The 23,157-nt window shown below is 54.8% G+C and overlaps 9 protein-coding genes and 1 non-coding gene across 10 annotated transcripts; 5 read left to right on the top strand and 5 right to left on the bottom strand.

Moving 5' to 3' along the window:
- Positions 1-263: 263 nt before the first annotated feature.
- BO66DRAFT_288377 (fungal specific transcription factor domain-containing protein) lies at positions 264-1,922 on the bottom strand (the record flags this gene model as incomplete). The annotated part of the gene is made up of 4 exons (XM_025643151.1): positions 264-467; positions 539-932; positions 1,026-1,460; positions 1,534-1,922. Coding segments are annotated over 4 exons (1,422 nt in total), but the record flags the coding sequence as incomplete, so codon positions are not given.
- A 1,122-nt stretch (positions 1,923-3,044) lies between these two features.
- BO66DRAFT_452927 (uncharacterized protein) lies at positions 3,045-5,267 on the top strand (the record flags this gene model as incomplete). Its single annotated transcript, XM_025651963.1, has 1 exon — positions 3,045-5,267. One exon carries the CDS (start codon positions 3,045-3,047, stop codon positions 5,265-5,267), a length of 2,223 nt encoding a protein of 740 aa, XP_025503278.1.
- A 552-nt stretch (positions 5,268-5,819) lies between these two features.
- Positions 5,820-7,298, top strand: BO66DRAFT_412020 (mercuric reductase; the record flags this gene model as incomplete). Its single annotated transcript, XM_025649329.1, has 1 exon — positions 5,820-7,298. The coding sequence occupies one exon, from the start codon at positions 5,820-5,822 to the stop codon at positions 7,296-7,298; it is 1,479 nt and encodes a 492-aa protein (XP_025503279.1).
- Positions 7,299-7,551: 253 nt separating this feature from the next.
- BO66DRAFT_t181 lies at positions 7,552-7,625 on the bottom strand. Its single transcript has one exon. It is a non-coding gene; the product is annotated as a tRNA-Val (tRNA).
- Positions 7,626-7,917: 292 nt separating this feature from the next.
- On the top strand, positions 7,918-9,270 carry BO66DRAFT_452936 (protein kinase). Its single transcript, XM_025651964.1, has 2 exons — positions 7,918-8,193; positions 8,249-9,270. Exons 1-2 carry the CDS (start codon positions 7,956-7,958, stop codon positions 9,181-9,183), a joined length of 1,173 nt encoding a protein of 390 aa, XP_025503280.1. The 5' UTR covers positions 7,918-7,955; the 3' UTR covers positions 9,184-9,270.
- Positions 9,271-9,304: 34 nt separating this feature from the next.
- On the bottom strand, positions 9,305-11,131 carry BO66DRAFT_392418 (kinase-like protein). Its single transcript, XM_025647499.1, has one exon. The coding sequence runs from the start codon at positions 10,985-10,987 to the stop codon at positions 9,770-9,772; it is 1,218 nt and encodes a 405-aa protein (XP_025503281.1). The 5' UTR covers positions 10,988-11,131; the 3' UTR covers positions 9,305-9,769.
- A 1,959-nt stretch (positions 11,132-13,090) lies between these two features.
- On the top strand, positions 13,091-15,824 carry BO66DRAFT_392419 (putative facilitated glucose transporter). The gene is made up of 10 exons (XM_025647500.1): positions 13,091-13,324; positions 13,387-13,763; positions 13,842-14,098; positions 14,169-14,549; positions 14,607-14,764; positions 14,846-14,940; positions 14,992-15,125; positions 15,189-15,248; positions 15,320-15,412; positions 15,477-15,824. The coding sequence occupies exons 1-10, from the start codon at positions 13,202-13,204 to the stop codon at positions 15,632-15,634; spliced, it is 1,836 nt and encodes a 611-aa protein (XP_025503282.1). The 5' UTR covers positions 13,091-13,201; the 3' UTR covers positions 15,635-15,824.
- Positions 15,825-15,986: 162 nt separating this feature from the next.
- BO66DRAFT_452948 (uncharacterized protein) lies at positions 15,987-18,684 on the bottom strand (the record flags this gene model as incomplete). Its single annotated transcript, XM_025651965.1, has 8 exons — positions 15,987-16,599; positions 16,716-16,896; positions 16,988-17,163; positions 17,216-17,489; positions 17,566-18,107; positions 18,157-18,410; positions 18,473-18,595; positions 18,644-18,684. The coding sequence occupies 8 exons, from the start codon at positions 18,682-18,684 to the stop codon at positions 15,992-15,994; spliced, it is 2,199 nt and encodes a 732-aa protein (XP_025503283.1). The 3' UTR covers positions 15,987-15,991.
- Positions 18,685-19,194: 510 nt separating this feature from the next.
- On the bottom strand, positions 19,195-20,955 carry BO66DRAFT_452950 (uncharacterized protein; the record flags this gene model as incomplete). Its single annotated transcript, XM_025651966.1, has 2 exons — positions 19,195-20,383; positions 20,453-20,955. The coding sequence occupies 2 exons, from the start codon at positions 20,953-20,955 to the stop codon at positions 19,195-19,197; spliced, it is 1,692 nt and encodes a 563-aa protein (XP_025503284.1).
- Positions 20,956-21,638: 683 nt separating this feature from the next.
- On the top strand, positions 21,639-22,774 carry BO66DRAFT_402117 (uncharacterized protein; the record flags this gene model as incomplete). The annotated part of the gene is made up of 3 exons (XM_025648800.1): positions 21,639-22,006; positions 22,059-22,368; positions 22,430-22,774. The coding sequence occupies 3 exons, from the start codon at positions 21,639-21,641 to the stop codon at positions 22,772-22,774; spliced, it is 1,023 nt and encodes a 340-aa protein (XP_025503285.1).
- Between the last annotated feature and the right edge of the window lie 383 nt (positions 22,775-23,157).

Here is a 23,157-nt window from a genome sequence, read left to right on the forward strand (position 1 = left end):
GGGAAATTCTAAAGATTCTAGCTGTTAGGGTTGCGAATGGCGGGTGCACGAAACGGAAGCGGGGGGCTGACCAGGGTATCGAACTCCATCCAGCTTGCCGACTCGGCGGCAGCACCGCTGCTGAGCTCCCCAGCGTCAAAGGCCTCAAGGCACGGAACTGAGATCCCCAGTAGCATGGCGTAGTCGGCAATGGTCATTTCGACCGGGTCGGGCGCAACGGGGACCCTCTGCTGGGCGTTATTGTTGGCGTAACGCTCGATCAAGCGCAACCCTTCCTGACGGAGCTCCTCCAGCACCGCCACGTACTGGGCCACCAAGGGGCTGTCGTGCACAAACCGCGTCAGCTGTTCGCAGCATCGTGTCGCCGCGTTAAGGTGCTGATAGTAGATCTCGACCGGGGCAGCCGCCTGCTGGATCGTGTGGACGAATAGCACCGTCGCGGCCGTGAAGGCATAGTAGCAGGTTGCCTAGATAAGACTGATCAGCTTCCGGCCGTACATGAGATAATCTCTCCATTGCGAAGGAAGGACCAACCTACCCAGAACGATCGATACATTGACCTGGTCTGAAACATGTGATAGATACGGTCGGCGATGCACAGCGCCGCCTGCAAGCACTTGCTGATCTCATCGTTCACCACCACGCCACCGCCACCGCCGTCCCGCCCGGTCGCGAAATTCGTCAGCAGCAGCGGTCGGTTGGTGAGAATGACGGCGTGCCAGTAGGTCAGGTTCAGGACGTCTCGCTGTCGTTGCAGGATGGGCAGTTGCGGCGCCGTGCTCCCGCTGTGCAACTGCAGAAAGCCCGGCAAGCTGTGGCGCCACTGCGACAGCCGATCCGAAAACTCTTTGGCCAGGCGGCATTGGTCGGCCAAGGAGATGGGGCGGATTGCATAGAGGTGGCGCAGGATTAGTCCGAGGACCCGATGAAGTCTGCTCAGAATCATCAGCTTAGCTCAAAGATGCAACAGCGCCTTGAGTTTCACTACCCGGAGGCCACGGGGGGCGATGGGTGGTATATCCTACCGGTAGTATAGGACTGGCGCCATCATCACCGAGTAGCCCGTGGGCACCGTGAATTGGAGGTCGACGGGCTCGTCAACGAGACTGTGGTCCGCGGGCAGCTCCTGATCGATGTCTTCGTCGTGGAAGATGCGCGGTCGGCCCAGCGTCAGGCAGAGGTGAATATCCAGGCAGTAGGCAGTCCAGAAGGTGCGACGGCGGCAGTCAAGATTGATGCGACTCGCCGGACTATCCGCGGGGGGGTTGATGATGCGCTTCCGGTGCAGCCCTAACGCCAGCGCCAGGCGGGCAGTCGTGCCGAATAGACTCCAGCAATGGTTGACTCGGGACCGGGCCAGCAGCCAGAAGCATTGGTAGAGACGCGCCTGCACGCTGGCCAGGCAGACGGTCGCCCGTTCCCTGGCGAGCTGATAGTCGGCGGCGAGGAAGTACCGAATACTAATTTTCGGTCTCTGTCAGTCTAGAACAACCATGAGCTCGCAACAAGAATGGTGCGTATGTGGATACGAACCTTCTGTCCTCACCGTTCGGGAGCGGATCTTGGTTGAGATGCTCCTGTGCCATCGCAAAGATCATCCAGAGGACGGCGCGCCGGGCGGGGGCATCCACGGCATGTCGCATGGAGCCCATCGTCTCGTGGAACTCGCGGAGCCACTCCTCGACCATCGGCTGGTGCACGATCCGATCGATCGGCACGGTGAAGTCGAAGAACCGCCGGAACAGGATGGTGCTCTCCTTGACAGAGAGCATGACGGAGGGCGTGGCGTCGTCGTACTCCGGCAGCGGCGCATCGCCAAAGGTGAAGGCGGATTGCGAGCCCTCGCTGGACCGGAGGCGCTCCCGGACACAGGCCAGGAAGGAGACCCCCGAGGCCGGACCAACATAGTGGCCCTCGAGATCATTGATACCTTCCAGTGATGCGTGAGAGGCGGGCTCCCTCGCTGCGTTTACCCGAGTGTTCGCCCCGGCCAGGTCGAAGAGGCCCGGCGACGACGGTAGGTCAGTCTGGCGATCTCTGACTTCCGAGCCGGGGTGGGTCTCGACTGCTTCATCGATTGTATGCTGGTCATTGCTCAAGGAGATGGGTGTCGTCGCCATCTCCGCTCGGGGTTTCCGTCCCCGTTTGTGCGGAGCAGCAAAGATGCAGCTCGTGTGGTCTCGGATGCAGTGCGGGCATGGCTTGGTGCCGGTACATCGGATCTTCCTCCTACAGTGCCGTGCATTTGATCAGACATGCAGTTGGATCAAATCAGAGACAGAGAATGCACGAATATCCGAGCATACTTACTTCTTGCAGTGGTCGCAAGCACGCGAAGCTCGCAGTCGCCGAGACAGCGCGCCACTCGTTCTCACCGGCGTGGGACCAGAAGCAGAGCCAGGGCTGTCTCCATCCAGAATCGACGGATTAATCCGTCCAGAATCCATCATTTCGGTGCCAATTTGTCGCATATTCGGCTTCAATCAGAATCTGGGGTGTGGTACAAGACAGAAAAACGGCAAATACTGTACAGCGAGGAAGGTAGAGCTGGCAGGGAGAATGTCTGATTATCCGAATACTCTCGGATGGAATGCCGCCGGATATTTGGAATGGAGTAATAATCTATTAATTGACGGGAAACGGATAATTGGCGGGCACGGGTCGGCTATTTTGATTTATCCAATCTACATACGCATGCCAATGGGTCTTTAGGCTCGTTTAGACTTTTAGTCATTGATTAGCCTCGGAAGTGAGTCTCCATCATCGGGGATAACTGCCATCCAGGCCCTATAGCATAGCGGGGCGAACCGCCAAAGAAACCCGGGGAAAATGTGAGGAAAATGTGTAGGACCCCGGGTATTTCCCCGTGCTGGTGTGAATTTATTCTGTAGATATCACACGGGGGAAGGGAATCACAATAGGACTATTACACTATGGCATTTCCGACTATAAAGCCGGGCTTCATGCAGCAGCCCTTCACCTCGGTCTAGCATGTTGAACAAGCATCGCTTTGTTCAATCCTTCGTCGCTCATTCTCTATCACTATGGCATATTTGCCTGCAGCCGCCATCTTCCTGACGGCCTTATTTTCCGGGTCTGCCTACGCCGCGACGGCCTACATCGACCCGGACCTCACTCCGTCTTTCCCCAACGTGGATCCGATTTCCTATGTTGATACCAGCCGGACGGAGTATGATCGAATTGTGCTCAATGTCGACGGCAAGCCATTCTTTTACAATGGGGTGCAGCTGCGCGTCGATAAGATGAAGAACCACTGGAACATGACGGATGCGCAGATCAGCCCTTTCTTTCAGCGTGTCGCCAACGACGGATTCACCGTGGTGAACTCGCAGATCACCTGGTGGGACATCCAGCCAGACACCTACTACAACGCCACCGAGTCAACTTACATCCGGGGCGGCAGCTACACGGCCACCAATTACGCTGACGAGGCCTCGCACGAGATCGGCTACAACGCCAGCGACGCGTCGCAGCAGGAGCTGACCTACCTCAAGTTCGATTTCACGGCGTATACGCTGGACCAGATCGATGCGGCCAAGGTACGTGTTTACGTCAATGCCGCTCCCGACGGCGATGTGGCCTTCTCGGCCAACCTCTACGGCATCACCAACAACACTTGGTCTGCCGACACCCTAACCTGGAGCAACGCTCCCAACCATGATGGCATTCAGATCCAGGGGACGAACGGCACCGACTACTGGTGGACTGCCAGCAACCCCTCGTGGGACCCGATCAACGAAGCCTCGTACTATGATTTCGACGCCTCTGATTTCATCGTCAATCACTGCCCCGACGGCATCGCCAGCTTCATCCTACAGCCGCAAGTGAACGACACCGCCGTGCCCAACGGAGCCACCCTCGACGGCGTGCGTGGGACGTACCCACCGGAGCTCTGGCTCTCGAGCAGCGATAGCTGGAACTTCGACCACGTCGACAACGTGCTTGACTGGGCGGGCGCCGCGGGTCTCAAGATGGAGATCCTTTGGTTCGGCTCCGACACGACCAGCGCCACGGTGGACTTCCGTGTCCCGTACTTCGTCTACCGACACGTACTTGTCCAGAAGGTGCAGTCGGACGGCACGGTGGTGCCGGCGATGCTCAAGAAGCAGGGTTACGACCAGGGAGTGTACTGGTACCTGACCGACAAGAACGACCTCGCGCTGCGGGCGCTGGAGAAAACGGCGCTCAAGACGCTCCTCAACCACGTGGCCGAGTACAACGCGGCCAACGGGGACCTGAAGACGCTGGTGGGAGTGGACGTGGCTAACGAGAATTCAGTGACGCACATTCATGGCGTGGGGGACACCGTCTACCACAACCCGCTCACCTGGGGCGCCTACGGCAACTTCTCCTCGCAGGCCGCCTTCGTCGCACGCACCGAGTGGGAGTACTCGGTCAACCTGGCCAACGGGGTCAAGGAGTCGAATTATCCCGTGTGGACGCGGCTGAACACCTTCACCACCGCCGAGGAGAAGTCGATCGACTACAACGAGGCCCAGCGGTTGACGACGGGCACCAGCCTCGACTTCGTCGGCCTCGACCCCTACTCGACCTCGACGTCGGTGCTGTACGCCTACGGCCATGAGACCGTTGCCATCGGCGGCTCAGACGAGAATTGGGCCAGCGGGTCCAATCTGCCCATGGTCATGGAGAACTCGGGTGCCACCTCCTCCGCCGAGTCCCTGCTGATGGCCTCGCTGGCGGGCGGCGCCTTCTACAACGTCTACGAGTACATGGGCCCGGACAACTACGGCCTATACTACCCCAAGAGCACCACCACGCGGGACTTCACTCCGGTCGCGCGCAGCTCCTACGTCGCCGATGTGATCGCGACCAACAAGCTACTCAAGGCGCTCGCGCTGGACCTCTCGACCAAGCTGCCCGCCGGCGCCGGCGGCACCCGCCTCGTCTACTTCAACCCCTTCAGCAACAGCACCCTAGACCAGCGCAGCATCGGGGACTTTACCGTCAGCTACAGCCCCGCCTCCACTGGCGGCGTGGGCATTGGCATCCTCCGCAGCGACCAGACCCTGCTCCTGGCCAGTACGCGCAACTCCACCTTCACCGTCGCCGGCCTGTCCACCTACGGCATCAGCGCCGTTGAATATGGCTACTACACCTCGGCCGGAGACTTCGTCGCCAATGGCACTGTCACCTACAACTCCACCTCGACCGGTCTCACCGTCCCGGTTCATCAGGATCAGCTGGTTCACATTGAGACGAAGACGGCCTTCACCTTGCCCTAGGTGGGTCGTACCGTGGTGGTGGGTAGGTAGCATGGGCACCCATTGCTCTTGGGAAGTAGTGGAACACACCCAGTGTAAATAGCTTTATACCCTCCCTACAGTGCCTTAATCCACGAATGACAACTCCTGTGGGCTGTGGACATAGCTTTTAGGTTTAAAAAATACCTCTGGTATAAACTGTGATCGGTGCTGGTAAGAGTGCCGGGACCTTCCGAACCAGCCATGCCCTTCAGCCTTCACCCACCCCGTCCACTTCAGCTCTCAAAAGCGAGAGCTGCGTCTTGATGACGTCGCCACATTCCCACCACATATCTCCCTCCCTTTCAGATGCGACTCTAGACCTGGCCAAAGAAACCAAAAAAAAAAGCAAATTAAGTTTCCCGAACACGATCACATCCGTCGTCCGCGACCACAGATAAGCATTCTTCATCCCTTCTGCGGGTTACCCCGCACCGCGAAGATGTCAGATAAATGCGTACTACCTGTCGAACAATGTCTGTCCGCTCTATCGTTCGCTCCACCCTGCAACGGCAGCGCCTACTCACCAGAAAAATGGCCACCGTCGCAGCACCCACGCACTACGACGCCATCATCATCGGCTCCGGCCAGGGCGGCACGCCCCTCGCCAAGGCCTTAGCCGAGGCCCAGCACAAAACCGCCCTGATCGAGCGCGCCCACGTCGGCGGCTGCTGCGTCAACGAGGGGTGCACACCCACGAAGACCATGATCGCGTCCGGCAGGGTCGCGGAGCTGACGCGCCGGAGTCCGGGGTACGGGGTGCATCTGCCGGGGCTGTCGCGGAGCGACACAGACGAAAGGGACCAGGACCGGAGCCAGAACCGGATTGTGATTGAGATGGAGAGGGTCCGGCAGCGGAAGCGGGAGATCGTGGAGTCGTTCCGCAGCGGAGGGGAACGTCGATTGAAGGCGGCTGGGGTCGATGTGTTGATGGGGGAGGCGAGCTTCGTGGATGGGAGGACGCTGGCGGTGGCGATGCGGGATGGCAGCAGCAAAATGGTTACCGGCGGGACGATTGTGATTAATACCGGGTGTCGGCCGTCGGTTCCGCAGATTGAGAATCTTGCTGCGATTCCGGGGGACCGGGTCTTGGATTCGACCTCGGTCATGGAGTTGGATCGCGTCCCCGAGCATTTGGTGGTGGTTGGTGGCGGGTATATTGGGGTCGAGTTCGGGCAGTTGTTTCGGAGACTCGGGGCTAGGGTTACCATCCTCCATCGCGGGACGCAGCTGTTGCCGCGCGAGGATCCGGAGCTGGCGAGGATGCTGCTCGATGTCTTCCGGGAAGATGGCATGGACGTTCTGCTGGAGACGACGCCCATTCGTCTTCAGCCGGTCACTGACGAGGGCTTTGATGTTTCGATCAGGTCCAAGCAAGGTGACCGAGTCTTAAGCGGCGTCACGCATATCCTCTTCGCGGCTGGGCGCATACCGAACACTGAACAGCTAAATCTAGATGCAGCAGGTGTTAAGATCGACAAGAAGGGCTATATCGCCACCAACGAATTTCTGGAGACATCTGTGCCTTCCATCTATGCGCTGGGTGATGTCAAAGGCCCTCCTGCGTTCACGCATGTCTCTTACGACGACTTCCGCATCCTCAAGTCAAGTCTCTTAGCAACCCACCCGCCAGCGGCGAAACAGTCGACGAGAGGGCGGCTGGTACCCTATGTGGCGTTCACTGATCCTCAGTTCGCGCATGTGGGATTGCACGAGCATGAGGCACGAGAAAAATACCCCGGCAAAAGGATCCTCACTGCGCTGATGCCGATGAGCTATGTAGCACGGGCCTTGGAGATTGACGAGGTCAGAGGAGCCATGAAGGCGGTCGTTGATGGAGAAAGCAAGCTCATCCTGGGATTCTCATGCTTGGGGGTCGAGGGTGGGGAGCTGATGAGTGTCGTGCAAATGTCCATGGCGGGGCACTTGTCGTATGAGAAGTTGCAAGATGGTATCTTTGCACATCCCACTCTTGCAGAATCCTTGAATAATCTTTGGGCGTTCTTGAAGTGAGTCCTTGCGGGTGGAAGTGGATTATTGTGTCATTCATTGGCCGTTTGCCTCGATATATATATACGGGTCAAGCACTGGTTCCATGTTTTGGGTGCATGGCGGAACTGTTGACTACCATGGGACTTCACGGCACGAAAAAGGCTAACCACAGACTGAATAGGCAGATGGTCGTTGAACTATTGTGTTATACTAGTTCTATAACCTAGATGTTGAACGATTTACGCGGTGGGCAGAGTAAAAAGCGGCAAAAAAATGACCAGACTGGGGCTCGATCCCAGGACCTTATCGGTGTTAACGATACGTGATAACCAACTACACCATCCGGCCAGTTACATTTAAAAAGGCACAGAAATTGCACTTGAGTACAAACGAGCATGTAAAAATCCAGATGAAGCCGGAGAACACGGCGAATCATACTATGGGGGAGGCTAACCTATATCCTGATCTTCGAAACGTAGCCAACATCGTTGATGTGAGGCTCATGGGGGTGTCGGAAGCTTCCGCGTACGCACGGACAGGGCCTAAGCCCCGCCTAGGCGCTACGCGACTGGGCCATGTTGTTGTGGACATCCCTTGCTACGCACGGTTCATCTCTCTTATACGTAGCACAGGAGTTTCCGCTCACCCTCTTCCCACTTGTTACCCTATCTTCTCACTATGAGTATTCAGAAGAAGTTTCCGGATGTGCACTGGGTCTGGAAAGGAGCGATATCCTTCGTCTATGAGGTCCATCCTCGCATCGTGGTGAAGGTCCCGAAATCCAGCGACTTCGAGCGAGAGCAATTCCTGAAAGAACTCAGGATCTATGAGATCTTTTCTCAGCATCCACCATGCTCTTCCATAGTGCAGTGTTTCTTCTACGCGGACAACGGCATTTTCCTCGAGTACATGCGAGGTGTGATGACTCTTATCGGTGCTTTGACAATCGTCTCCACCGACCGCCTCCATAGATGTTACCCTCTGTTCTAGGATTCAAAACAATCATACTCGGGACCTGGAATCTTCCGTGGTCACCAAAGTAGAGAAATTGGAGCCTCTGCCCCTACGAAAGAAATGGATGAACGACCTCGCTCAGGCTGTTGCGTTTCTAGAATCGCTCAATCTCGCGCATGGTGATCTACGACCCGAAAATGTTTTACTTGATCGCGACCGATTAAAGCTTGCAGATTTCGATTGTACAGCAGAGATTGGGACGGACTTTGAGGCTTGCATGGCCCCATATGGAAGACTACTCAACAGCGACGAGCAGGACCAAGGACGACGTGGAACTTCCGGTGTCCTAGGCCCTCGGACCGAACAATTCGCCCTGGGTTCTTTGTACTACCTCATAAACTACGGTTTTGAGGTTTATGGTGACCGATGTCTTACCGAGGATCCCAAGGAGCATGGACGCAAAGTTGTGGAGTTGCTGCAGAATCTGGAATTTCCGAAGTTGGATGGTGATCCGTTGCTGGACAAGATCATCGGCAAATGTTGGCATAACAAGTATGCTACGATTGGGGAATTGGCCGCATCCACAGAGACGCTCTTGCTTGGAAGAAACAACTGCAGAGAGACCGAGGCCAAAAACCCATGCACACCGCGATGGCGTGTGGTTATGGGGCGCATTATTCGTGGGCTTTGGAAACCTTTCCGATCTTGGTGCGATTTTGTGCTCGGTCGCACCAGCCAAACAACCAAGCCTGAAGTGGCTAGTGGTGGAGAACTGGACGGCCATAGCCGTGGTGGCATGGGTCAAAAGACTCAAAACAACTTGGCGGATGTCTCTTCCAAAAAGACCTTCTGCCAGAACCTGGAGAAATGCGGACTTCTTCAGATGCTTGCATCAGGAGAGCCAGAGCAACTTGGATTTACTATCGAGTGGTCTAGACATTCCACAGGTTGAAAAGAAAGCCGAGGCTCTGCAGATTGCGAGCGAAAAGAAATGCAAAGTGGTCTCGGAAAACCGACAAGGGAGAAAAGCATATCACCATGGGCATGAATTTTAGTTAACTAGTACCAGGTAGGGTAAACTGTAGTGGATATTTGGAAGCAGTGAAGCTAAGTAGCGGCTAAGTTAAATAATCACCGTACCTACTGAGTACCTCTTGTTTTGTTTGCGGTGTTTGGATCGGAATATGACTCCGGCTATGGCATACAGACGGAAATGTAGCAGTAACGCGTATGATAGCCACAAAGTAGGTCGGTGCCTTTCCCTGACGCGGGATCAGTGAAACGCACATTCTCTCACGATGTGCCAATTCTGGACTCAGACGTTCCGAGCGACGGACTAAAAGAGCTCGAACCCGACGGCATAGTTCGATTCTTCGTGTATTCATTGATACCGAATGTGGAAAACAGAGCATGAATGTGCCGAGGATGGTTGAACACGAGAACACGAGATGGAATGCAGGCGAGGGAAAACATCATTTAGGCCCACAGACTCTTGTTATGAGTGCTGCGTATCTTTTCGTACTCAGGCAGAGCCCATTTTACCATCCACTCCGACTCCAGAACCCGTCGAGCAGAAGGACGATCCTCCGGCCGAAAAGAAGCATCGAGCGCAACATCGAGTATAGCGAATCTCGTTCGCTCGAGTCAACGGGTGACATTCCCTCTTTTATCCGTGGTCGCTGCACGTTCGATTCAAAGCGATCCTCCAGTGTCCGACGTGGGGAACGGGATGGGTTGATCGGCTCTCCATGCTCGGTGAAGTGGCCTTGACGAGCTCCCCACTTTCCCCACCATTCAGTCGGCAACAGGCCAAGTGCATCAATCTGCTGGCAAGTCATATCGTCTTCGTTGGTAAGAAAGCCTTCGAAAAGGGGTTTTTGGGCAATGATGTCCCAGATGGTGCAGGCAAGAGTCCAGATATCGGATGAAAAAGTGAGGGGTTTAGTGGGCTCAAATCGAGCCTCCGGAGGGCGGATCGAAAGAGGTGTATGAGACTCGGATTTCACTTCTCGCGCCGGAGAGAATGACTCACCAAAGTCTGAAACGATAATCCTGGCTTCAGGAAGTGTGATATTCTCACTTGCTTCCCCAAGCCAGATAGGTAACACGCCGTATTGTGGGACGCCTGGTGGGAGCATTTGGCCGTCTAGACGATTGACTGGTTCAAGTACCGGCTCCCCATACTGCTCGTATAGCCGTTTTGTGGAAAGCTGATCAAAGTCACGACGCAGTTGAAGTAGGATGCTTCCGCGATGAAGATCTCCATGGACGAAGCCCCGTGAATGAATATAATGGATAGCAATCGCAAGCTGCGCCGCTAAGACTCGGGCCACTTCAAGCTGGAAAAGGCTGATCCAAGATCCGTTCTTTGCATCAGAAAGACTCATCCTGGCCGGCTTAGTCACCAAACAGATGTGTTCGCCATTTGGGCCTTGAATGTTGAATTTATCAAAGATTGAGGGGATCATAGTTCTGCCTATGTCTGATAGCAAGGGAGGTTGCGAGAGTTCCGATATGACGTCAATTTCGGGCGGTTTCGAATATGCCGTACAGACTTTCACTGCAACGTATATGCGAGATCGCTCATCTCGGGCCAGCCAAATCGTCGAGTATGTCCCATGCCCAAGCTTATGGATGACTCGATAGCGACCGTGGAGATGATCCCCGATTGTTACTGGGTGATAGCCACCGGGCTGATAGTATTCCATTCTTTCCACATCTTCAATAGGCTCGTACAGAACACGAGTTGGGTTCATTGTTGGTACCGTCAGTTTGAAGGTAGCGAGAGAAAATGCACGAGAGCTTCGACCGTGAAGATATAGTGGGTTTGCGTTCTTTGAGAAGAGACCACGACGAGGAAGAAATCCGGGCGAGAGCAAGGGCCTAGGGAGCAAGATACATGGTTTGTTCATGTTCTTATCTTTCACTTTTTCTTCTTTTTTCACTTTTTTTCTCTTTTTTATATCTTGTCTTTCTTATGCAAGCAAGGCCTTGTTAATTTGGAGTGAATGGCCAATTATGTTAGCCTTATCTAACACGTAGAGGAACGCTCCCTAGGTACTACCAACAATCCTTTGACAGCTCATCAGTCGAATGTTCACGGTCCGTAGCCATGAGCTCGGTGATCTAGATCAATGGCAATAATGTCTTGCAGGAAGAGATCAAGCGGCAATCGCCCTCGGGGAACTTTATGGCAACCCGCACAGGGACAGCAGGTCGCCAATCGACGCTAAACCAAATTCAGGCTGTGACCCGTGATCAGAAGACTCAGTGTTATTAGACCACCTAAGTAACTTACTGTATGAGTTAGCTGCTACAGGTCTGCGTAAAATGGTGCCCGCTCACTCACCCGACTGTGCAACTTGGGCCGTCAAATTAAGGCTTGCGGTCCAGCTTCTTACCCACCGCCACACCTTTGCCTCCCTGGCCTCCCAAGAGAGCTAGACAACTGGTAGTGAGACTAGTGAAAAATTGAGTTAGTTAGTCGGTCACGGGACCGGCGCCCATGTGCTGACGCAGCGACGCAGCGCCTTGAGAGGCTAAGATCGGCAACAAATGGCCCTCTCACCCCGCATTTGCTGCCAAACCCCAGCCCGTCTGTAAACTTCCCAGTTTTGCTGTTTGTGTTGAGGAAAGAGAATCGGATGGAATTTGAGAGAATCCTGAGGTCTTCGAAACTCTACTCGAGAAAAGTTTAGGGCTAAAGAAGTGTACAGTACACCATAAAAAAAGCTTGGGGGCATATCCAACGGTCATGTCACGATCGCGTTCACCACCGCACCATGCGGACTGGCGACGACTCGGACGCGCCGATGGTCAAGTCAAGTTATAGTCTACTGCACCTGTGACCTGAGCGGCGAGAAGTCTCGGGGAGCGATTCGGGCACGATTGAAATCCAGGCCGTCCGTCAACAATCATATTTGCCATCGTAGACCGGGATTGTGCTCATCCGCTCCCGGATTGAGGCAATAACCAGGATAACTTAGCAGCAACCCGGCAAAGCGCAGCGAAAGGGCAGCCAAAGTCAAGAGGCTAGTGACGAATCCCGGTTATGATTCGCTGCCGAAAATCCCCCCAGGATTCTAGTTGGTGACCCCGGATGTAACTTATACATGTCACCTTCCAATTATTAGTCAGTGGGGTCACGGCAAGACCGAAACGGCGAAAACCGCCGCCAGACCGGAGGGACGGAGGGACAGCGAGCAAGAAAAGCTTCCCGGACACGGCACAATCCTCAACGAAAAACCTATCGGCTTTTTGAGGCTAAGGGGAGGAAATTGGGAAATTGGGTCAGGACAGCCTTTCTCATGTCAGCCACATACATCATTACACCTGATTGTAGGTCGTTTGTCTATTGAGGTGGGATTACGCTATCCATCTCCGGCTTTGTAATAGAAAGCCAGAAACCTTGTCTTTTGAGCCGCCAATCAGGCGCGGTGGTTCTACCCTGGAAACCTTGGGAGGCTTTGTGGTACTATCGTGGTCGACCACGTTCCAGCGACCACCAGAGATCTGGGGATCCGGGGTATGTCCGATTTCTGGAGTATCTGGTCTGTGTGTGCGTGTGTGGAATGTGGAGGTTGCGGAGAAGAGCAGAGAAGCAGGAGCCCAGGCGCTTTGAGCGCCGGAAGTGGGGTTTGCGGCAAAAGCCACCAGCCGCCCAATCCTGCAGCCAGCCAAGCCCTAACTGGGTGTCAGATGGGCATACGCTCGTATGATCGGTCTCGTTGCTAGTGCTGACAATGCTACGAGACCGTGTCCCCATGCCCTTTGTATGTACATACAGTACGGAGTACTGTAATTACCCCACGGGGAGGTAGGGTGAATGAATTTGCCTATATGCGGTGAATGAGCCACTCTTTTTTTTACCCCCCCTTTAGTTTCTTCTTAAATCCCCATGAGGTTTTCGTCAGAAGAGATCTTCCCCAGACCAACTTTCCTCTCATCCGCCTCAGACTGATCCATCCACCATGAACGAAAAGACGTCTGCGGACGTGATCTCTCACAATGAGAATGTGGTTCCGATCACCAAGCCCGAGCTGCCTCACGCGGCTCGCGGGCCAGCCCTCAATCTGATCGAGAACCCCCTGACGGTGAGCATCGCACGTGCTGAACTTGTGACTTCGGAGACACTGACTGTTCATCTCGCTGGAAGCGCAAATCTCCAGAGCAGGTTGTTCTCGACGCTCGCGCGTTCGCCGACGCCCACGACATGTCCGAGCACGCCGATCTCCTTGGTCGTGCTGCCCTGGTCGCGCGGGACCCTCAGCGGTTCGAGTCGATCCCGGAACTCGACGACCAGGAACGCGCTGCGCTCGTCTACGAGAGAGATCACAAATGGCATGGCCCGTTCATGCTCTGGTATTCGATTGCTCTGTGTGCGATTGGCGCTGCGACACAAGGATGGGATCAGACCGGGTCCAACGGGGCGAACCTCTCTTTCCCCCAGGAGTTTGGCATCGCTGGGGATGGCAAAGATGAATGGATCGTGGGACTGGTCAACGCCATCATTTTCTTGACGGCTGGGATGATGTGAGTGTCGAGAGTCCCCAACATTGCTTTTTTTCGCTGCTTCGCAGGACTGATTTGTGATCTTTGTGATCTTTACAGTGGCGCCTTCATTGTCGATCCGCTCAACCACTACCTGGGCCGAAGAGGCGAGATATTTGTCACTGCGTGCTGTCTGACCGCCACCCCCATCGGATCTGCATTCGCCAGATCGTGGCAAGGATTGTTCGCTGCTCGATTCGTGATGGGCATTGGGATTGGGGCGAAGAACGCGACCGTGCCAATTTACTCGGCGGAGATGGCGCCTGCGCGCATTCGAGGTGCTCTGGTCATGTTCTGGCAGTTGTGGGTTGTCGCAGGTGCGCCACTCTCTCCTCATCCACCGGGTCTGGTTACCACTCGTATACAATACTGACCTCGTCGATCAAGGTATCTTCTTGGGCTTCGCCGCCAATGTCATTGTCAAAGACACCGGTCGCATCGCATGGCGCCTGCAACTCGGATCCGCATTCATTCCCTCCTTCATCCTGGGGCTGGGGATCTTCTTCTGCCCGGAATCCCCTCGCTGGCTGATGAAGCACGGTCGGTATGCCCAAGGGTTCAAGTCGATGCTGCGTCTGCGCGCCCACCCCATCATCGCGGCCCGGGACTACTACTACTCGTATGTGATCTACGAGGAGGAGCTCCGGGAAGCGCGGGGCGCGGGCTACTTTTCTCGCATGTGGGATTGCTTTGCCGTGCCTCGCATCCGCCGGGCCAACTACGGCGCCTCCACCGTCATGATCGCCCAGCAGATGTGCGGCATCAACAGTAAGTTGGTCCGAGACTTGCTCAATACCAGGTAGACTGATGTCTGACACTCCGTAGTCATCTCGTTCTACAGCTCGACCATTTTCGAGAATGCCGGATATAGCGCGACCCAGGCGTTGTACGCCTCCCTGGGCTACGGCGCGATCCAGGTCGTCTTCACTATTCCGACCGTGTTCTTGATTGATACCAAAGGACGCCGGACTCTGACCCTCATTGTGAGTGGAGCTTTGTTCCTTCCTCTCAGAGTCGAAGTGATGATGCGAATTATGAAAGACCCCCGACTAACGCCCATCCAGACATTCCCCCTCATGTGCATCTTTCTCCTAGCAGCCGGTCTCTCTCTGTTGAAAGACACCGGTAGCAAGGGTGCGCAGATTGGCCCTGTCGCATTGTACGTTCAGCCCTCCCTAAACAACATCCAACATGACTGACCACAGCGAAGATTCGTCTACCTCTTCACCATATGCTACTCCCTTGGGGAAGGGCCGGTGGCGTTCCAGTACTCGGCCGAGGTGTTCCCGACCATCCAGCGTGAGCAAGGCATGGCCTGGGCTGTGTGCATCAACAACACCTTCGGTAAGCCCTTCTATTCTTCGTATAACCAGAATCAATCAGCTCTTGCAGCTAACAGCCACCCAGCTGGTATCCTCAGTTTGACCTTCCCTCGGATGAAGACCGTCATGACTCCCACCGGTGCCTGTAAGTGAAAGTGAAACAACGAATCCTTTCATTCAGCGCAAGGACATATCCTAACTCTCATACCTTGCTAGTCGGATTCTACGCGGGTCTGAACTTGATCGCCTGGTTCATGATCTTCTGCTTCGTGCGCGAGACCAAGCAGCTCACCCTGGAGGAGATCGATCGTGAGTTTCTAGCGGTCATTCACATGCACTTGCAAAGTAACGGTTGCTAATACCTCTGTGACAGAGGTCTTCTCCGTCCCAACGAAGAAATTCATCAACTACGAGTTGACGGTGTGGCTGCCGTGGTTCATCAAGCGATACATCTTCCGGCAGAAGATCGAACGCCCGCCCCCGCTGATCGCGACGGCAGGACATTCCGACGACGTTGTCCAGGTCTTGTAGTCTGTTCGTAATGCGTAAAGTCTGCGCGCAAAAGATTAAGGGGTGAGGAAACGTCGGAGCGGGCTGCTCCCTGGTGAAGGAATGTCGCTGGATGCAGTTCTAGAGCTCTACTGTAATAGTTGCGGGAACTTGGCCACCAGGAGAAATATTCACATAGAGGCCTATCAAGTCTCCAAATTCTCTATCTCCGAGCTTTTCTTTTAAGTGATAAACTGTCACCAGCATTGATAACACCCGATACGTTGATATCCCCGCGTAGTCAGCCAAATCTCCCAATCGCTCACGCTCACCCCGTAACAGCATACACACAACACCCTTCACCCTGGCCCATCTCAGCGTACAGAAACAGCCCCTCACTCACTCCCCAAACCCACCCTCCACCCCGTCCACCCCTTCCACCGGCCCTATCTGCGCCACGATAGACAGGAACTCCGCAGACGAGATCCCAATCTGCTCCAAAAACTCCACATTCGCCAGCTGCGGATCCTCCACCGCCGTAAACGACGGACCACCCAACTCCTCCTCCCCGACCACTCCATCGCCGTACCCCACCAGCCCGCCGCCAGCGGCGACAGAGTGCCCAGCCTCACCCCCTTGCATAACCCCCGCCGGTACCTGCAGACTCGCCGGTGTATGCGTATACCACGAGGAAGAGGAAGGGCGGCCGGGGCGGTCGGGGCGACGACCCCGGCCCGACATCGACACCGCCACCGACACCGCCACCTCGTCCAGCAGCCGCTCGAGGTGCATCAGCCCTTCCTTCCGGGCGAGCGCGATGCGGTTGCCGTGGTAAATCATTGCGTCGAGGATGGAGTGCGCTTGGTGGCTGGGATTGGGACTGGGACTGGGACTAGGACTATCTGGTGTGGGGGCAGTGTCGAGGAGTTCCGGGAACAGGGTGCGGGCCAGGGCGAGGTGAATGGCGGCGTCGTAGGTGAATTCGAGGTCGTAGAGGAGGAATACTTCTTGATGTTGTGAGGTTGTTTAGTTAGGTTGTGGCCGTTTCTTTTTCCTTTTCTTTTTCTTTTTCTTTTTCTTCTGTTTGGGAAGGGGAACCGGGGAAAGGAAAAGGTACACCCACCGAGAAGACTGTCGGTGCCGGATAGAATCTCGATGGTTTTGACGGCGGATTTGATTCCGATGCATAGGAGGGGCTTGGTGAGGGCGAGGAAGTCGTTGGTGTCGAGGCCGTCGTGGGTGAGGGTTTCGAGGCGGTCGATCAGGGCGGAGAGGAGGAGGGGCCGGGTGGCTACGATTACGCACTGGGTTGGTGATTTGTATGAGTGAGTTGAATTTGCTTCCAAGGGGTGGGGTTGAGGGGGTCAGGTGTTGGGAGCGATGGGGTTGGCGAACCTGATGATATAATAGGGTGATGTGCTGCGTGCCTCGGGGCATCGTGTCCAGCGAGTTGCGCAGCCGGATCTGGATGATCTCCTCCATTTCCTGGGCGTATCCCGCCAGGGTCTGGAGGATCGATTTCGTGGTGTCCAGAAAGACGTGCAACTGTGTTCTTTCCGCATTGTATACCGCTTCGAACCCGGTTAGGGCACCGTTCGCCGGGTGGCAGGGGAACGAACTCACTGCTCAGAATATACGACAGCAGTCGGGACAGCTTCGCGTGGAGACTAAGAGCAAGATCCTGCTGGGAGCAGTGCTCTGGAGGATCGATTGGCGTGCTGATATCCCGATCCTGGGTGGTCATCGGCAGTCCGACCGAGTAGGAGAAGTGCCGGTCCATGATGTACAACGTCCACCAGAGACTACGACATCGGGCCACAGTCTTGGACCCCAGCTGCTCCTCGGAGAGCTGGGTGTGCATGCCTTCGTATTGTGCGATTCGGATCGCTTGCCCGAGCTGCAGCAGTCGACTTACTCAGTACAAATCCTACCCGTGCGCATCCAACGAACGTCTGGGCCACCGGTACACTTACGTATATATGGGCGGATTCCCTTTGGTCGATCGAATATAAGTACAGGCTAGCCAGGGCCAGTACCTCGATCGCCAACAAGCTATCCTTCCACAGAGACGCATGGTCAGGCATCAACGACATGGCGCGAGCGAAGAACCGTGAGCCCGGGGGCTGATCCGGGCTTTTCGACCGACACAGCAGAGCTGTTCCAAACGATAAGACCAGGAGGAGCTGGATGAACCAAAGGCGGTATTCTGTGGCTACTGCGACGGGGTTACCGTGGTAGAAAGCCCGCAGACGCTCGACGAATTGCTCTTCGTTGAAGAAGCGCAACTGCCCTAAATGGAACTTCACCGTGTTGAATAGGTACAGCGAGTAATCGAGAGACGGCAGGTCGGCTATGTCCGGAGGTCTGCTGGCTGGACGGACCTCCCAGCGGAGGGGATAGATTTCTTTGGCTCGCAAGGTCGGGGCGTTGTGGGGATATTGATGATGCAGCTTCTCTGTCATCAGGATGGTGAGGCGGGTGGTGAATGACCACATGGACGACGGTGCCAGCCAGACTAGGACCATAGTTAGATGGGACACCCGAACATGCAGATAGGCACATACTCCACGTTCGCTTGTTATCCTTTGTGTTCTTGATGGTCGTCGACGGGAGAGCGAAAGGACTTGTCCAGGTGCTTCGCTGTTGGCTCGCCGGCGACGTTTCTCGCGAGGGTGCGGAACCGGAGGTTGACAATGCAGCTTCAGTCGGACAGCTGTCTCTAGCCACCGGAGGTGTATCCGAAGGAGACATGATCGGATTCTTCATGGTGGCCAGCGCCTTCTGGCTACGAACCTGCGCCTCCAAGCGTCGCAGATATCTGGTGCAGGGCTTCTGTTACCATCTGGGAGCACGAACGACCTCTGGCCACAATGGACGAACCTCTCCGAGACCACGACCCGGTTGACGCCCTCCGCAAACTCACATCGCACCGAGCGCCTCTGGCAATTGATGCAGGGCTCTTCACCTGAGCATTTTATCTTGCTCTGACGACATGCGACGCATCTAGCCGGCAAATTAGAACACGATCAACGACTTGGGGGATAGACTGACGCGTTTGCAGTTCTTCGGGCTTTACGGGCTGACGCTTGCATATTCTCACTTCCACAAAGGTGTAGAGGTATTACAGATATGAAGAGTCAAAGAACACGTTGACTTCTTGGACTCAATTCCTGCCAGCGGAGGTGGAAGAGAGCAGGCTGGTCGGCAATTCTGGTTTGTTCATCGGGAGCGATAAGAAGTTGCATGCGAGCAGATCACTACCTTACACTTCTTTACCCCGCATTTTAGGTCGCCCAGGATTCCAAAGTCAGTTAGTGCATATCTCTCACCGAGAACGAGTTTGACAGATACGGTACGAGAGTCAATCAATTCTGCTAGTGTTGCTAGGAGCGGCACTGCTACTGGTTCTGCCTTATCGCCTCTCGGGAGACTCATCCGAGACTAGGTACTTAGATACTTCTGCACAACCATGCATCGGATTAGTGAGAGACTCTTTCATTGGTTCCTGGGTCCTGAGTATCTCATTCCAGCTATCTCAGTGGATCGAAGCATATCACTGATCTGTGAGTGACTCTCCATTTGCTAAGAGACCGCAAGCCCCCTCATATCCGACTGTCCACATCACCCGTAATCTGTCCTTTCCTCCAGCCAACCAGTTGCAGTAATTCCGCGAAGAACCCGGCTGGAGGCGACGTCAGGCTGGCCTCGTACGCATCAACAAGCGGGATTTCCCAGACCAGATCGACATCTTTGGGATCGACCATCCGGGTACGTTTGATAAGCTTCCAATAGAAAAACAGCACAACAGCCACAATGACCATTGTGTAATGAGTGAAGAAGTCTGAAAGGTTCCAGGGAGTGAAACTGGCGTAGCCGTAGAAAACCACAATCAGACACTCCCCGACGAGCCCGATCCAAGCGGTGTAGGGTTGGAAGCGGCCAAAATAAGGGAAGGTCTTGCGGTCCACCCCCTGGGCCTTGCAGGCACGGTAGAAGCAAAGGTAGGTCACGCAGATGACGATGTAGTTGATGATCCCCCCGGCTGTAATCAGATTGGTCAGCCAGGTCAGGGCCTGCGCGGATCCATCGCCCAGTTGGAGGAGGGAAAGCAGGGGGAAACAGATGACGACCAGCACGCAGTACAGTGGCACGCCGTTCTTGGTGCACTTGGCCAGAATGGCGGGAGCTCGCCCGTCCAGAGCCAGCCCGTACAGACTGCGACTTGCGCAGTACATGTACGTATTGCCGGCCGAGAAGATCGTCGTCAGCAGCAGGGCGTTGATCAGATGTGGCAGGACCGGAATCTGCATGTTGTGCATCGCCACGATGAATGGAGACGATCCTCCAGCGCCGCTATCGGTGTTGTCGAGAAAGATGGCTACTAGAGTTGGGTCGTTATAAGCGACGAGGATCCCCACGCACAAGGCGGCCATGAGATAAAAGAAGATGAACCGCCAGTAGACCACCCGGTAAGCGTGCTTGATGTACACTCGCGGGCGTTTCGCCTCGGCGGCCAGAAGATTGACATACTCCGGACCCGCAATCGTGAAACTTGCGACCCAGATGGCAGAAAGCACACCTTCAAAGCGACCGAGTGATCCGGTGTGTAGGTACTCGGCCATGGGCCCCGGGTTCTTCCAGTGACGAAAGCCATAAGGATCATGCTGAGGGTTGCCACCGACCATGGTGACGAAGGTGAAAAAGAATAAGAGGGTGATCAGCACGGCCTTGCCACTTGATCCCCAAAATTCGGCTTCCCCGTATATTTTGACTGCAAAGATGCTAAGCAGACTTTGGGGAATTGTTAGTCCATGGTTTTCTTTTCATGGCATGGTCATCAAGTTGCATCGAGAGACTCACGAATAAGCGACAATACATGCACAGCACACTGCTGCCGTGGGAATGGCATCGGTCCAGAACTTCAACAACATGTTGAGAGCAGTGATTTCGAACGGAATCGAGATCGCCTCGTAGAGAAAGAAGTTCCATCCGGCCATGAAGCCAAAGGCATCGTCCACCCATTTGCCCGACATGCGGATGAACCCGCCGGGAATGGGAGCCAGCGTAGTCATCTCAGCCAGACCGTTGGTAGCACAGGCCAAAATCATAGAGTAAATGCCGTAGCCAAGCAGTAGGCTGAGCGGTCCGCTCTTGGCCAGTCCTCCGCCGATACTGATGAATAAAGCAGTTCCGATTGAGCCCCCCACTGCCATGATCTGAATTTGACGGTTGTCGAGGCGGCGTTGAAGCTGATTTGGGGGGTTTGGATCGACGAGCTCGGCTTTCATGACATCCTGACTATCGGGACCGGAATCAGGCGTGGTGCCCTGGATGTCATCAGAGCTAGCTTTATCTTTAGTCATCGTGGTGGCAAGGAAATTAGAGAGGAAATGATATGAAAGGGGTTGCGATAGAGTATTGACGGTACAAGGCCCGTGTGGGGTGTGGGGTACCATCTATTTAAGGACAAGATGGGAGAAAGAGACAAGGTAGAGAATTTTGACCGCGACAAGGGGTGCTTCGGTATTGATCCTTGCTTCTGACTTTGGGTCATGGTGATTGGAACAGTATCTCTGATCCATGATCTCAAACCGTGAGGTGGCGCCCTTGCGAGTGGAGAGTAAAGTGTGCTCGAAGAATGGGGGGAGTACCGGGTATGCGTACACAAATGATCGTCCCGGGCTGTTTATACGAACGGACCTTCATCAGTACCTCTCACGTAATAGCTTTTCAACTCTCGCGATCAGAACCCGACCAGGCCTTCCGAGAGACTCTGCAGTGGGAGGTACAGGGGGCAAAAGCCATCGGGATGAGGAAATGGACACCGGATTCGTATGATTCGACGAGGGCTTCTCGGGAGCTTCATCCGATCCTCGGACTCTAGGAGTTTGCCCTCATTCAAGACATAAGCTCCTGTATACGCGGAGAGTTCAATCAGAATATCGTCTCTATATAATCTTCGAATGTACTCAATCGTTTGGACCTCATCAAGAAATCAACTTCTGAAACATCAAGCATTCTTTTTTCGAACACGCTACACTCCAGCATGTCTCTGACCGCAGTGATGACCCCGATGGCGCCGCCTATAGTGGTTGGGCCTACTACAAGAAGAGCCACCAGACCCACCAACAAGCTACCGCAGTCACTCATCGATGGAGCCCAGCTGGCTGATAAGCAGAGCTTTGATCCCAAAACGCACTTGAACTATCAGCCTCCCAGCAGAATCTACACCATGAGAGAGATTGGCCTCGAAGGCCAGGGGATCTCTCCCAATGCGGTCACGGCGCCTTTCCAGCTCTTTACCGAAGAGGCTATCAGGCAGATGCGGGCCGAGATCTTCAGCCAATCGGTCCTAGATGACTGCCAGTACACGTCAGACTTCGTGAAGAACACTATCCGGGGCATGGGACCTGCGTAAGTGATTGATGGACTTCTGATAGTAATCACGTCCTAATGAGATCAACAGCCGAGCCCCCTTTATCTGTGATGCCTGGAAATCCCCCGAGGTTCTGTCTCGAATCTCCGAGGTGGCTGGAATTGACCTCGTTCCTGCCATGGACTATGAGATTGCCGCTATCAACATCTCGATCAACAATCAGACAGTGGCGTCTACATCCCCTGCCACCGACGACGCTCTCCCCGCCTTTGCCTGGCACCGTGATAGCTACCCCTTCGTCTGCGTGACGATGCTCTCTGACTGCACGGGGATGACGGGTGGCGAAACTGCACTGAAGACTGCATCCGGAGATATCATGAAGGTTCGGGGTCCGGCCATGGTAAGCTCCCCCTTTTGCAGCTCTGATGCGTATTTGCTGTGGACTGACACTGCTGTACCAGGGCACGGCCGTGGTCATGCAAGGACGATACATCGAACACCAAGCATTAAAGGCGGTTGGAGGACGTGAGCGCATCACGATGATCACCTCGTTCCGAGCCAAGTCGCCGCATGTGCGCGATGAGACCGTGCTGACAGGCGTGCGGCCTATCAGCAACCTCTCCGAGCTCTACACTCAATACACGCGATACAGGCTTGAAGTACTTGAAGAACGAGTTCGGGCGCTCTTAAAGCAGGAACGGGATCGCGAAATCGCTCAGCGTCCGTTTAATGCTGCTGATGTGAAGTCCTTTTTGACTGAGCAGAAGCAGTTTTTGGAGTCGATGATCGAGGAGATCATCGAGTAGCTTCGTCCTTTTCGATATAGCTAGCTGTTTTGTTGATCACTATCCGTAGTTCTGTTCTCAGTCGTACTGCAATAGTCTGAAATTTAAACAGTTCTTTACATACATCTCTCCTTTGTACATGTAGCGTTGATTTGGTAACTATAGGAAAGATAGAGAAGTGATAAGTGGTGTCACGGAGAGGCATGGGTGACGCGCGTCATGCAGGACAAGGTCGAGCAACCACATCCCCTCTTGTCATGCACTTTTCTCCTGCCCCTTCGGAATATCTCCCCAAGAACAAGTAAAGTACTGTGTGCTGACTGTAAGTCAACTTGTTGTTACAAGGAATAGACATATCGCCATGTTTTGGAAGAGCCTGCGGGGAAGTGGCCTAACCCGAACAG

Source organism: Aspergillus aculeatinus, assembly GCF_003184765.1.
Source record: "Aspergillus aculeatinus CBS 121060 unplaced genomic scaffold BO66scaffold_28, whole genome shotgun sequence".
NCBI lineage: Eukaryota > Fungi > Ascomycota > Eurotiomycetes > Eurotiales > Aspergillaceae > Aspergillus > Aspergillus aculeatinus.